Source organism: Mirounga angustirostris, unplaced genomic scaffold, assembly GCF_029215605.1.
Source record: "Mirounga angustirostris isolate CCGP_5_RB_7025 unplaced genomic scaffold, mMirAng1.0.hap1 SCAF_3, whole genome shotgun sequence".
NCBI classification, from domain to species: Eukaryota; Metazoa; Chordata; class Mammalia; order Carnivora; family Phocidae; genus Mirounga; species Mirounga angustirostris.
This window is the reverse complement of record NW_026991711.1, coordinates 186998983-187012527: the sequence shown is the minus strand read 5'-3', so window position 1 is coordinate 187012527 and position 13545 is coordinate 186998983. Positions and strand designations below refer to the sequence as shown.

The 13545-nt window shown below is 39.8% G+C and overlaps 1 protein-coding gene across 2 annotated transcripts in view; it reads right to left on the bottom strand.

Moving 5' to 3' along the window:
* PSMD1 (proteasome 26S subunit, non-ATPase 1) overlaps window positions 1-13545 on the bottom strand; it is a 90239-nt gene extending 76694 nt beyond the window's left edge. The window contains exons 1-6 of one of the 2 annotated variants that reach the window (XM_064587226.1): window positions 13380-13545; window positions 8130-8173; window positions 7421-7494; window positions 7074-7243; window positions 3193-3398; window positions 702-845 (exon numbers count right to left, since the gene is read on the bottom strand). In XM_064587226.1, coding sequence (XP_064443296.1) covers window positions 702-845; window positions 3193-3398; window positions 7074-7243; window positions 7421-7494; window positions 8130-8173; window positions 13380-13395 — 654 coding nt within the window. In that variant the 5' untranslated portion in view covers window positions 13396-13545. The remainder of the gene's footprint in view (window positions 1-701; window positions 846-3192; window positions 3399-7073; window positions 7244-7420; window positions 7495-8129; window positions 8174-13379) is intronic. The other variant, XM_045867761.3, reaches the window with a different exon arrangement.

Sequence of the window (13545 nt, the reverse complement as noted above, 5' to 3'; positions counted from 1 at the left end):
AACACATTACAGTGAAAAAGTAAAACCTGTGATACAGTGCTATGCTCTAAGCAGAATACAAAAATTTATACAGTATGATAACTGTTAAAAAGCAAACTTACACACTTCCAGTCAATAAAATACAATGTAGCCATTAAAAAGACCTGCTAATAAATGAAAGAAAAACACCTATGCATTATCTTTGAGAAAAGACCTGGGGAAAGGGAAAGATACACTTTGCATTTTCTGGACCATCTTTATTTTTTAAAAATGTGCAAGCAAATTCACACATGAAAAGAGATAAAATATACCCAAATGTTTTGGTTCTGTTTGGGTAATAAAACCAAAGATCATTTTTACACCTGAAATTCTTTTTAGAATGACACAACATATGTACTGTTGTTATCTCTTCTTCTACCTTTTATTTTTTTTTTTAACCTAGTTTCCAAAATTTCTTTAAATGTTTAGAATACTTTCAAAATGTAGAAAGAATATACAGGATGCATTATAACAAAAGTTTTTTAGGTTTATAAGATTGTTTCTTACCAGTAAAAAAGAACGTAAGTGTACACCTTAATCGTCACAGGCTGTTATGAAGATCAACTGAGATACATGTATGAAACCATCAGAGTAACAATAATGTCATGTAATATAATGCACGGCCCAGCAGTGCAGCATGAAGTAGTGTGATGTGAGGTAAGATAACAATGTAATATAAGTACCTGACAAACATTGATGAAATCGGGTTTCTCCAAATTCATGTAGATTTTAACTAGAACCCTTAGTACCTTATTCCGAAACTGTTTATTCTGCATTAAAGACATGCAGAGCTTGAGGCTATAAGCTAGCATTCCTGGGACATCATTCTGAAAGAGATAATTTCAAGATACATCATTATCTATCTGCTTACTGAAGCACTGCGTTTATTTAGAAATCAAATTATTTTAATCCATGTTCTTTAGGTATTTTAAACAGCCAAAGATTTATCTGCAACTTCAACAACAGAACTTAAAAATCAACATTTTAGATAAAAATCTTAAAGAAAATTACCTATTTCCCTGTTTTCATGAAAAAATGGGTTGAAAACAATATTTAATGATCATCCTGAATCCTCACTATGTGAACACAGAATACCATAAGAGTGGTGCTGTTGATTATTAAAAAAAGATATATGCAAATGTCCATATACCAAATGGCTATGTTCTTCGTAAAACTGAAAACTGACTACTGAAGTCCTTCATCCTTCTGTCTCCAAGCTTGCTAGTCCTCATGTCTTACTGCCTTGTCTGTACTTGACAGCCAGGAACACAGTATGACAGAACTATTTCTCCAGCTCTGAGTGACTCAAGCTTTGAGTGCTGTCACATTAGCTGGTGTTCTTCCTGAGGAAATTTTGACTCCAGACTATGTATATCTCGCAGTTCTCCAAAGTGTATTCAATATCTGAGATACCAACCTATAAAAGTCCTTCAACATAAGTAAGCATACTGAAGAGCTACGGGAGTATTTCTCAAAAAACAAGTTGTGACCCACTAGTGAAATCAACTTTATGGGACCAGCATTTCTGATGAAATACAATTTTAAAATATCAGTTACATCAGAAGTAGCGAAAGTAGGTACTGTTTCATAAAACTTAAGTAATATCCACATGCTCTGGGATGAAAACGAATGCATTTCTTACTCTGCGTTGTTCTTTTTTTGAACATTTGTCACTCATTTACTTTATATTTTTATTTGCTCAACTGCCTATTCCTCCAGCGATTATTCTACCTGGGAAGAAACTTTGTTGGTGTCATTTGCCACGACACCTCCAATGCCTAGAACGATGTCTGACATAGAGTAGACACTCAAAAAATATTTGTTGAGTCAATGAAAACAAGTATTTTATTTATTTTTTTTAAAGATTTTATTTATTTGTTTGACAAAAAGACACAGCGAGAGAGAGAACACAAGCAGGGGGAGTGGGAGAGGGAGAAGCAGGCTTCCCACCGAGCAGGGAGCCCGATGCGGGGCTCGATCCCAGGACACTGGGATCATGACCTGAGCCGAAGGCAGACGCTTAATGACTGAGCCACCCAGGCGCCCCGAAAGCAAGTATTTTAATTCTATTCTCATGAAGACAAGGAGAGGCTACAATTGCCCAGAAATGAAACTAAGTAAAACTAGGTTCAGTTCTATCACATTAGGTCTCTCATTCATTTACTCATTTAAATCTTATCACTGCTGCTAAACACAGATGTTAACTACCAAATAACACAATTAATTAATTACTATAGTGGTAAACGTTATGAAAAAACATAAAGCTTGGAGAGATTAACAGAAGATTTGGACCTAGTCTTTGCAGTAGGGGTAGAGGAGGGTATGGGGCTGGGAATCGATGTATGTGTAAACAAGTGATGAGCTGAACTCTCAATCTTGAACAGCAAAAAAGCAGGTAAAGAAAGGAAAGAGTATTTTTTTTTAAAGATTTTATTTATTTATTTGACATAGAGATAGCGAGAGCAGGAACAAAAGCAGGGGGAGTGGGACAGGGAGAAGCAGGCTTCTCATGGAGCAGGAAGCCCATCTAGGGGCTTGATCCCAGGACGCCGGGATCATGACCTGAGCCGAAGGCAGACGCTTAACGACTGAGCCACCCAGGTGCCCCAGGAAAGAGTATTTTTGGCAGAGGCAATACTTCTGGTAAGGGGAATGGAGCATAGTACATCTAGGAACTGAGGAGAGGCTGCAGTATAGACAGCCAGCTCATGGAGACAGATAGGTGGTGAGTCAGGCAAAGTGGGCATGAAGATCAAATGTCCATTTAACTCAGTCATGCACCTTCCTGACCACTTTCTTACACCGACTTACTACAACTGTCGTAATTATTGCAAAACACCCCCAAACCAAGAATTTAATCTGTAGTTTTAGCCATAATAAATGCATTAACATAGTTTGTCAGTATAGGCTTTTTAAAAAGGGCAGGATAATTAAAACAACTTCCCCACGCAAGACTTCAAAGGAATGAATGTGGTAAGATAAAAGCAGGTATTTGATGACCACAAAACACAGCCAAGGTTCATATATAAACATGAAAATAAAACATCTGGCAAAAGAGCACCTTATCATTTCTAAATCAGGTTTTCTCTTCAGTACCCAGAGTTTTTAGTTTTAATGACTTGCCTTGCCAATTCCCCATCAATAACAATCTCTAAAATCACATCATCTACCTACCGACTCCAGTATAGTCTTCTCAAAGACATCCAGTCTTCGGGTCTCCAGAGCAATACCAATAGCCTGCTTATACTTGTGATCGTCTAGACATCGCTGGAACATTTTATTTACAATGCCTTCCAATCTCTGGTCAATTGTTTTTTTTTCTCCTTCCGGCAAATCTGCATTTTCCACACATTGTTTGGTGTAGTGATCAATGCATTTTGCTGTGAGAAAAATAAAATAACGAATCACCTTATAAATAGGGCTAAATACTAGAAAAGACAAATGCCTTCATTTTTTAATCAAAACAATTTATGGAATAACTATAGAGTAATAAGCAAATTTCAAAACTTTTAAATTCCAGAAGTTATACATTCAAATTAATACTATTCCCTTCATAACAGTTATACTGGAGGGCTTACATACTAATTCCAATGAGGCTGACGGTATTCAAAACATTTCTATCTTTGTATTATATTTTGACCAAAATTATATTACTCAACTATATTGCTTATTAGACAGAGTTGGCTACAAATAGCTACTGTTTCACTTTCAAAAACAAATACTTGCCATTACTGAGGATATTAAAAAAGACCTATTGTAAAAATTATCACATAGCAATAAATTACTAGACTTCTTCAAATTAGTGAAACTATTAGCTCATTGACAGTAGAGGCCATGTCTAAATCATCCTCGTAAAATACTGATGAATAACCTGAAATGTGCCACAGGTTCTAAAGGCAATTCCAAAGATTTCCAAAAACCTTTCCAGCAACTGTAGCAAATCTGCTGAAATACTGTCGCAAAGTAAGGTGGGTGAAATCTATGCAATCCCCAGTCCCAGACCCCTACTCCCACTGCCACTGCTGCCTTAAAATTCACGCAGTGGTATATACATGCAGGATTTGGCTTTCACATTACACAATGATTTGGCTGAATGGGGCGGACAGGGCAACATACTGAAGGGGGCCAGTAGTATACTTGTTGAGAAATATTTAAGTTTGTTTATTAACTCACACTACTTTACAATCACACTTTAAACTTGTAAGAAATAACCAATAAAGGGAATTTCCCTAAGCCTTCTTCCACCTTCATAAGGAAGATAAATAGCTACCCAAGTGAATGACATAAAATATTTATACTCTCTATAACTCATTGACTTGTCACTCTCCCTTTCAAAGAGAAGAAAGGGTACATGAACAAGATTAATTAGTTGCAAACTACAGCCCTGGGAAACAAATGATTTGAATTAGCATAAAGAATTACTGGCCCACTGGATGGCTCAAGTTAAATGGATCTGTATTTTGGGGGAAACAGAGTCCTTTTATAAATTGGAATATATCAAATTCAGAGTTCATCCAGACAGAATTACGCAGGTTTACATATAGTTAATAAGGATAAAGTGGCAGTCACAAAGCAGACCTTAAACAATTCTGGTTGCAGAAAATCTTTACCAGGCCCTAATATGAGCTTTTTAAACCAAATGTAGTTAAGTGAGGAAACATTACACCTACCCTATCAGAAAGGAACCTCCGAATTATAACAATCGGGGAATTTTCTTAAATTGTAACCAAAGGGGAAAAAATATGCCTCCCAGGTTTCAAATGAGGTTCATGCTTTCATTTACCAGGTTTATATCATAACTATATCCCAGAATCTAGTCTCATTCCCAGCTGAAGTCTTTTTAGAACAGAGAAAAAATTTACCAGTCTTGAATTTTCTGGATGTATAATATTCATTAAGATCCTAGAAAGCCTTTCTCAAATTCTATTTTGTGTATCCCCTCACAAATTTCACTGACGTTCAAAACAATCCATTCCTTTTTAAAGATTTTATTTATTTACTTGGGAGACAGAGAGCGCACACGCACGAGTGCATGCACGGGCGAAGGGGGAGGAGAGGGAGAGGGAGAAAGATTCTCAAGCAGGCTCTGTGCTTGAACTTGATCCCGCAACCCTGAGATCAAGACTTGAGCCAAAACCAAGAGTCGGACACTCAACCAACTGCACCAGCCAGGTGCCACCAAAATAATCCATTCTAAAAGTCCCTACAAAACTAGAAGGGTGAACCCCACTGCCACACAAAGAAAAGCAAACAGAATTGGTCTATTTATCAACAATTGCCTTCTATAAGCTAAGATGGTACATAGCATTTAGAGAGAGGGAAGGCATCTACCACCTCATAGCCCCTTATAGACCAACAGTCCTGTTTAAAACATGATTTGGAAAATAGTAGCAATGCAAGCACTTGTACATCATTGTTGAAAAAATTATCAGTATTCATTAAAAAAAAAAATTCCTGAAATAAGAGAAAAGAGGTTAAGTGTATTTAACTCCCCATTTCTAACTCAATATAGAGAAAGTGTTCCATGTTTCAAATGTTATGGTCTATTCTTTAAAACCACTTGTTCTTTCTATAGGATTTATAGATGAAAACTCCAATTCAGTGAGCCCCCAACAGCAGTAAGTTAACTGCAACATTTTCACAATACCATGGAAAAAACTTTAAAACCATGAATGCAGAATTCTAGTTGGAATATCAGAGACATTTGAAAGTATCCCTTTGGGGGCGCCTGGGTGGCTTAGTCGTTAAGCGTCTGCCTTCGGCTCAGGTCATGATCCCAGGGTCCTGGGATCGAGCCCCGCATCGGGCTCCCTGCTCGGCGGGAAGCCTGCTTCTCCCTCTCCCACTCCCCCTGCTTGTGTTTCCTCTCTCTCTGTGTCTCTCTCTGTCAAATAAATAAATAAAATCTTAAAAAAAAAAAAAGTATCCCTTTGGACCACCTTGTGCAGCACTTCCCAATTTCTGAAAGAGAATACCCAAATCCTCCTCTTAAGGGTTCAGGTGAATAATGCGGACCTCTTCTAAATTAGCAATTAAAAAAAATATATATACTGCACACCACTGAGAACAGAATGCTCATCGGAGTAATAATAACCATAACCTAAGATAACTACTTTTGTGTTGATTAGGTTGTTTCTGAATAATTTCTTAGATTCATTCTTAAAAGCTTTGCCAGATGGAAAATAATTACCTATAATAGAACACACCCTTGTGCTCTCTGTAACTATATTCCTACAGACTTGTCTGAAGGGTATGTAGTCCATTCTTTCATCTACTAGATCAGGAGTTTTCAAACATTTTTTAAAGCTACAAATCTTTGAACAAAACCTTACATAGTTATAGTTTAATTTACAAGATAGAGAGCCCAAAGTCTCGCCAGTATGCTATCCCCCACTTCAAAAATAAATGAAAAAATGATGGTTGCCAGTAGAAACAATATGGATTTTGAAGTAAGCCTGAGTTTTAAATTCTGACCCTCCTATTTAACAGTCATGTGTCTCTACCATCTCAAAACCCGAGTTTTTTTCATTCATAAAACAGGGATAGCACCTTTCTCATGGAGCAGCTGTGGAATAAACCATGCCATGTAGAATGAGTAACATAGTGCCTAGCAAAATGGAGATAGTCAATAATGGTTTCTGGTATTAGAAACAAATCTATAAATTACTGTCATTTAGTTCGTTACTCATAATAATTAATTTTTTCATAGAACAGAATGCTCATTGGAGTAACAATAACCATAACCTAAGATAACTACCTTTGTGTTGATTAGGCTGTTTCTGAATAATTTCTTAGATTCATTCTTAAAATGTTTTGTGAGGTGAGTGTCTTCACTGTTACTGTTACTAATGTTACTGTTCATTATGTCAAAAAATAATAATCCCCAAACTGGAAGGCAGATCTAAAAACTCAGCCTGCATACGATTATAGGATTGTGAACTTCCAATTAAGATTAAATTCAGCAACAGCAAGAAGTAATTCAGGAAAAAAAATGTTATATGCACTACAGCAAGAAAGAAGCCAAGATAAAGCTTTACCAGATGGAAAATAATTACCTATAATAGTCTCCACGTATTCAGAGTTGTCATTGACATTGAAGAGGTCACCAGCTCCAAGTGCATAATTCAGAGATTCCTCAAAAGCCCCAAGGTGATAAAATACTTTAGATGCCACTAAGGCTGCAAACTGCCGACTCCGGAAACCTTCATCTTCATACAAAACTTCTCTGAAAGAAATTAGGAAGTATAAGCCTAGCTCAAACTGGTTTTCCTTAAAAATCCCAAATCTAAGTATGTTTAGTAGCAGCAAATTCCTAATTGAATTAAAAGCCACATGACCCACATCCACAGAGAATTAGTTGATCTACTTTAATACAATTTATACAAATAAAATAATTTCTTACATTTTATCTACAGACTCAGAAATTTCTGCCCAGAAGTCATTGACAACTGCATTCAACTTATGTAGTGCAAATTCCTGTAGAAGATAAAAATAAAATTTGATTTTGACTTACCATTACAAATTTTACAAAAAAAAAAAGTTTCTGACAAATCAATGGCCAAATTCTCAATCATATTTACTAAAATTTTTAATCTATGACAAATACAAAAATTTACTGACTTATGTTTTCTCTTGGGTTTACAGGTTTCCTTTCTGTTTTTAATCATAAAACATCAGACTAGCCATAGTTCATTCCTTATCATAATGAGCATCTTCTCTGTATATACACAATTAATTACTAGATATAAATGAATTCAGGTGTGTAGAGCCACTTTAGGTATGTTCCAAAGTTTAGTCAAATACAAGTAATTTAAAAATATGTGACAGAGAAGAAACAATTTTTTGTGCTTTCCTTTGATAAAGAAACAAGGGTGGGCGGGGAGTGTTCTGGTGCCATACTGAGAATTATTTACCTTAGCTTTGTTAAGCTCTAGGGAAAATCAACTGCTATTGCCAAAATAGTTTCCGGGGGGGGGGGGGGGGGCTATATTTGAATGGGTACAGACTTGGTAAGATGGCTATTTTAAATGATGGAAAATACACAAATATGACTAAATTCAGAGTTTCACAGCATGCATATTAACCCCAGTTAATTTTTCTTCAACTCATACCTTAAGCTGTGGTTCTTCCTCATCCAGAAGAGAAATAATTCCAGCTATAAGACAAAAGGCATATCATGATTATGAACCATAATCTTCTGCTAAGAGAGAAGATACTGCTTAGTCAAAATATATCACAATTGGAAAAAATAAGTATTTTTTTGAGGAGTGACTTCACTAGAATGATTATTCTTTAAAATTGTAAATGTTTACATTTCAAAGTTTAAGAGTTGTGTTATCAAACCTTCATGCCACCACAAAATCACATTATTTGCCAAATTCAGTGGTTTTCAAAGTGCAGTCCTTGGACCCGTAGAATTAGCATTACCTGGGAACTTGTTAAAAATGCAAATTCTTGGCCCCATCCTAGAGCTACTGCATTAGAAATTGTGGGGATGGGGTCCAGTTATGGGGCCACAAGTTTTCCTTGTGATACTGATACTATAGTTTGAGAATCTTTGGCCTAGCTTACTGATCAAAATGGGAAATTTTCCCAATTTTAGAAAAAATTTATTCACACAAAATAAGCCAAAAGTTATAAAATTACTTACAAAAAAAGGTGTAGTCATCAACTCAACAGAGTAAAATATATCAATTATTTCAAGATGCCTATATTAAGGGGCGCCTGGGTGGCTCAGTCGTTGAGCGTCTGCCTTTTTGGCTCAGGTCATGATCCCGGCGTCCTGGGATCGAGCCCCGCATCGGGCTCCCTGCTCCACAGGAAGCCTGTTTCTCCCTCTCCCCCTGCTTGTGTTCCCTCTCTCGCTGTGTTTCTCTGTCAAATAAATAAAATCTTAAAAAAAAAAAAAAGCCTGTATTAAGGGACCTCCTTTATATCACAAGTAACCTAGAAGGTATGTTAAATGAGAGCAATCTTAACTTGTTCTGACTTCCACCTACCCAAGCACAGTGTTTCCCACATGACCGTGAGGTGTTAGCACACACTGGAAAGTGAAGGAAACTATCCTCTCCAAAAGAATACAGCTTGAAATATAGTCATATACCAAAGGGATTTTTAGAAAAAATACATGGGAAGTCACTGTCCTTAGACCACAAAGAAACAAAACAAACAAAAAAAGAAAACTAAACTGTCTCTCGTATATATGTTTTCCATATAGATCTTAAAAGTCATTCTGGAACACTGAATTCAAACTGTGAGCTGAGGGGTGCCTGCGTGGCTCAGTCTGTTAAGCGTCAGCCTTCAGCTCAGGGGATGATCCCAAGGTCCTGGGATCAAGTCCCGCACTGGGCTCCTTGCTTGGTGGAAGCCTGCTTCTCCCTCTCCCTCTGCCCACCGCTTCCCCTGCTTGAGCTCTCTCTCTGTGTCAAATAAATAGATAAAATCTTTTAAAAAAAAGAAAAAAGAAACAAGAAACTGTGAGTTGATTAAAAAGTGTCAAGACAACTTTACTTGGGAGATGTAGCCATTTTTTTTTTTTAAAGATTTATTTATTTATTTAAGAGAGAGAGAATGAGAGAGAGAGAGAGTACATGAGAGGGGGTAGGGTCAGAGGGAGAAGCAGGCTCCTCGCCGAGCAGGGAGCCCGATGTGGGACTCGATCCAGGGACTCCAGGATCATGACCTGAGCCGAAGGCAGTCGCTCAACCAACTGAGCCACCCAGGCGCCCCAGATGTAGCCATTTTTAATTGGTAAGTGTAGGTTTGCCAAGTAGCTCCAGCAGTCTTTAGAAAGAGCCATACAGGAAGGGTTACAACATTTAGCCAACTAAACTACACCATGGTGTTGGCTAGGAGATACTACTATTCTAAAAGCATAAAAGCAGACAGAAAGAACTTCTTGGTACTCTAGTTTGGTATGACAAGTCCAGAACAGAGAGGCTAAACTGACAGAATGCAGAGAAGACAGATTAAAAAATGTAATGGGGTGGGGGAGCGCCTGGGTGGCTCAGCCGGTTAAGCGACTGCCTTCGGCTCAGGTCATGATCCCAGGGTCCTGGGATCGAGCCCTACATCGGGCTCCTTGCTCAGCGGGGAGCCTGCTTCTCCCTCTCCCTCTGCCTGCCTCTCTGCCTACTTGGTCTCTCTCTCCCTCTGTCAAATAAATAAATAAAATCTTAAAAAAAAATGTAATGGGGGTTGGTGAACTAGTGATAGGGAATAGCTGATAGACAAGAATGCTTTAAATGTGGAACAGATCATAAACAGCAGAACACTTCATCAACATTAACTAAAAATGCTACCCATTGCCTATCATCAATCAATGGTGTATCTGAACTGCTTTTACCAAAAGAGGTGATGAATTTTTTACACTCCCCTGTTTGGTATTACTTATGACTAATTTGTTACCTGGTTGTCCTGGCTTAGAAATGCAGCCTTTGTTCATGGAACACAACTAAATCAAATACTCTACACTCCATACACAATTATTTCCCAACTTAAAAACAAAATAGAACTTTCCTGTGGATGGGGGGAGAGGGAAGTATATAAGGAATGTGAAAAGTTTACGTTGCTAGAAAAATCTCTTCTGCCATAATAAAAAGTAAGTGGACATTATCTATACTTGTTCAATCAGTTTACAGTAATATTTGGATGTTATTTATAAATACAAAGTATGTGCCAGAAGAAACAGCTTAAAAGTTGAAAATGGCCATCTGCAGGGATGAGGAAGAGGAAAGAGGAGTGGGGGGTTACTATTTTAAAGCTTTTTAGCATAATTTCACTTTACTTGCCTATATTACGTTAAAAAAAACAACACAAAAACACAAAACCCCACTCAATCTCACATCTCTCTCCTGCAACAACCTATCTCTATCTCTCCACTCCCTTTTGCTGACAAGTCTTTTGAAAAACTTAACAGTATGTGTTCATACGTGTTCACCTCTTATTCACCACTGTGTTCTTAGTGCCTAGCAAGTGACTAAAGAATAAATGAATGAATTAACTGATGAATCCACACCGAAACTGTGAAGCTAGCCTGTTTAGCACCTGGGACAGATCCTAAGCCATTGTGAGACACAGGACAGGAAACAAGGTGACAAAAGGTTCTGAGCAAAGGCTGGTAAGTAATCCAGTAAATGTAACAAATATATTAAATCACCACAGAGTCTCAGAATAGGACCTCAAAGATCATTACTCTTGGCATTCGCAATAGGTTTAAATTCTATTATATTCCCACTAAGTGCTTTTTCAGCCTCTCCTTAAAATACTCTAGGGATTAAATTATTGATTTCATTAGTTGATTCCCTCGTTCTTTTTTTTTTTTTTAAGATTTTATTTATTTATTTAATTGACAGGGAGAGAGAGAGAGAGAGACAGCGTGAGAGGGAACACAAGCAGGGGGAGTGGGAGAGGAAGAAGCAGGCTTTCGGCCGAGCAGGGAGCCCGATGGGGGCTCGATCCCAGGACCCTGGGATCGTGACCTGAGCTGAAGGCAGTCGCTCAACCAACTGAGCCACCCAGGCGCCCCTGATTCCCTCGTTCTAAATATACTTCTGAACTTCTGCTATCTGCTTGACAGTGCTCTAAGGATTACGAAACCAACAAAGTCTGCCACCCAAAATTGTACCAGAAAGACAGTAATCAGCTAAGTAAACAAAGTAATCACAGGACTGTGATGAAGGGAGGGGACAGCTAAGGGGAAGAGAGGCAGGCAGCATTATTTTAAAAGAATGATCAGGAAAGACTAACATTGGAACTGGGACTAAAGATTGAGAAGCTAAGGGAAAACTCGAGGAAAAAGAGTCTAGAAAGAGGGAACAAGATGTGCAAGGGTCCTGAGGTTAGGAGAGAAACTGACATATTCAAGGAACAGAAAGAAGGCCAGTATGAATAGGATGTAGTGAGTGAGGAAGAAAGTAGTATACGACAAAGCAGGAATCCAGTTATGTAAGTCTTTGGTTAAAAGTCTGGATTTTATTCTAAACACAATGGAAATCCCTAGATTTTAAGCAAAAAAAAAAAAAAAAAAGACACTAAAGTTTGAAAAAAATTACTCTGACTACAAGAAAAATGGACTGTACGAAGATAACACTGGAAAAAACAAAATCTTAAGGCTGTTACAGAAACCCAGGCAAAAGATAAAGGTGGTCTGGGCTAATAAGAAGCTGTGGCAGTGGACGGATGTGAAACAGAATGAGGCCTACATTTACAAGCGGCAAGAAACTTCATGCTTATTTTACCTTTAAAGAGCTGTGACTGGAAAAAACTCTTTCCTATTTGAACTAAAATTCATCTCATTTGTATCCCGTGGGGACAAAAGTCTAATTCCAGGTACAGGTGACAGCTCTTGAAGTCTCTGAAAATAGCTTTTGTGTCTCTAGGGTCTCCATCAATTCCTTGCAGCAATCCTCACAAACGTATGGGTTTGGGCTCCTTACAAGTTAGTCTGAGCCCCAGTCTGTTTACAACAAAATACTTGTGGGACAAACGTAGATAAGACAGGACGAGAAAAGGGTGTGTGAGCCGGCAAGCAAAAAACACCAAGGCTGTGCACAGCTATATGCAAATCGGTCTGTAGCGGGGGATGGCGGGGGGGGGGGGGGGGCTTAAAAAGTCTCCACTGGATCTTTACAGCTTATCCCATTTCAAATGTCATCACCCGAATCTACATATGCAATGGTTGCGTGTATGAAACCTGCTCCGCACACCCATGAATTCTTCCTTCAATGCAGAGTATGTACGGAGCACCTAGCCTCCCAACCATAGGTAGAGCATCAGTATAATGCAGTCTCCGGGGGCTGTCTTCACCGAACACAAACGTTCTCTGGGCGCCTGCACCGAATACTCTCGGAACAGCCCCAGAAACAACCCGCCTCAAATGCAATTTCGGGTTTGACTCCAAGGAGAACGGAGCTGGAGCCAGATCCAGGGCACTTCTGTAGTAGTTAGGCTGCCTTACCGGCCGACCGCACAGGGGGGCCGTCCCATCCTAACCACCTGCGAGGAAGCGCTGGGATCACACGGCCCCACAGGGCCAACTTCGGGAGGGACAGAACCGAGGAAGCCCCCCGCCCCGGGGTCGGGGAAGGGCCCAAGAAGCCCCTCGGGTCCGGGCAAGGGGTGTGCCTGGGGAGGGATGCCCAGGCGGACGACCCGGCGCGATTCCCCCGAGCCGAGGTCTTCGTCGGGCCCTCACAGACGCCGGACCAGACTGCCAGCCCCCGGGCCGGGGGTGGGCCGTGGGCAGCGAGGGGCCGCGCAGGCCGGCGCTCCGCCGGGAGGTGCCCAGTCACCGGCCCTGACTCAGCTAAAAGCCGGCGTGGCGGCTCCTCCCTTTCGGCGCCGGCAGCGATCGCACTCACCAGCTGAAGTGATCATGGCTGCGTCCCGCACGCGCCCGCCCGCTCGCTCGCCGCCCCGGCCGCGCCGTGTATCTGTCACCTCCGGGCCCGTCCGCTCCGCCGCGCCTCCTCTCTCCCCCGGTGCGGTGCTCAGTCAGTAGCCTCCTCAGGCCGCCGGCTCGCTCCT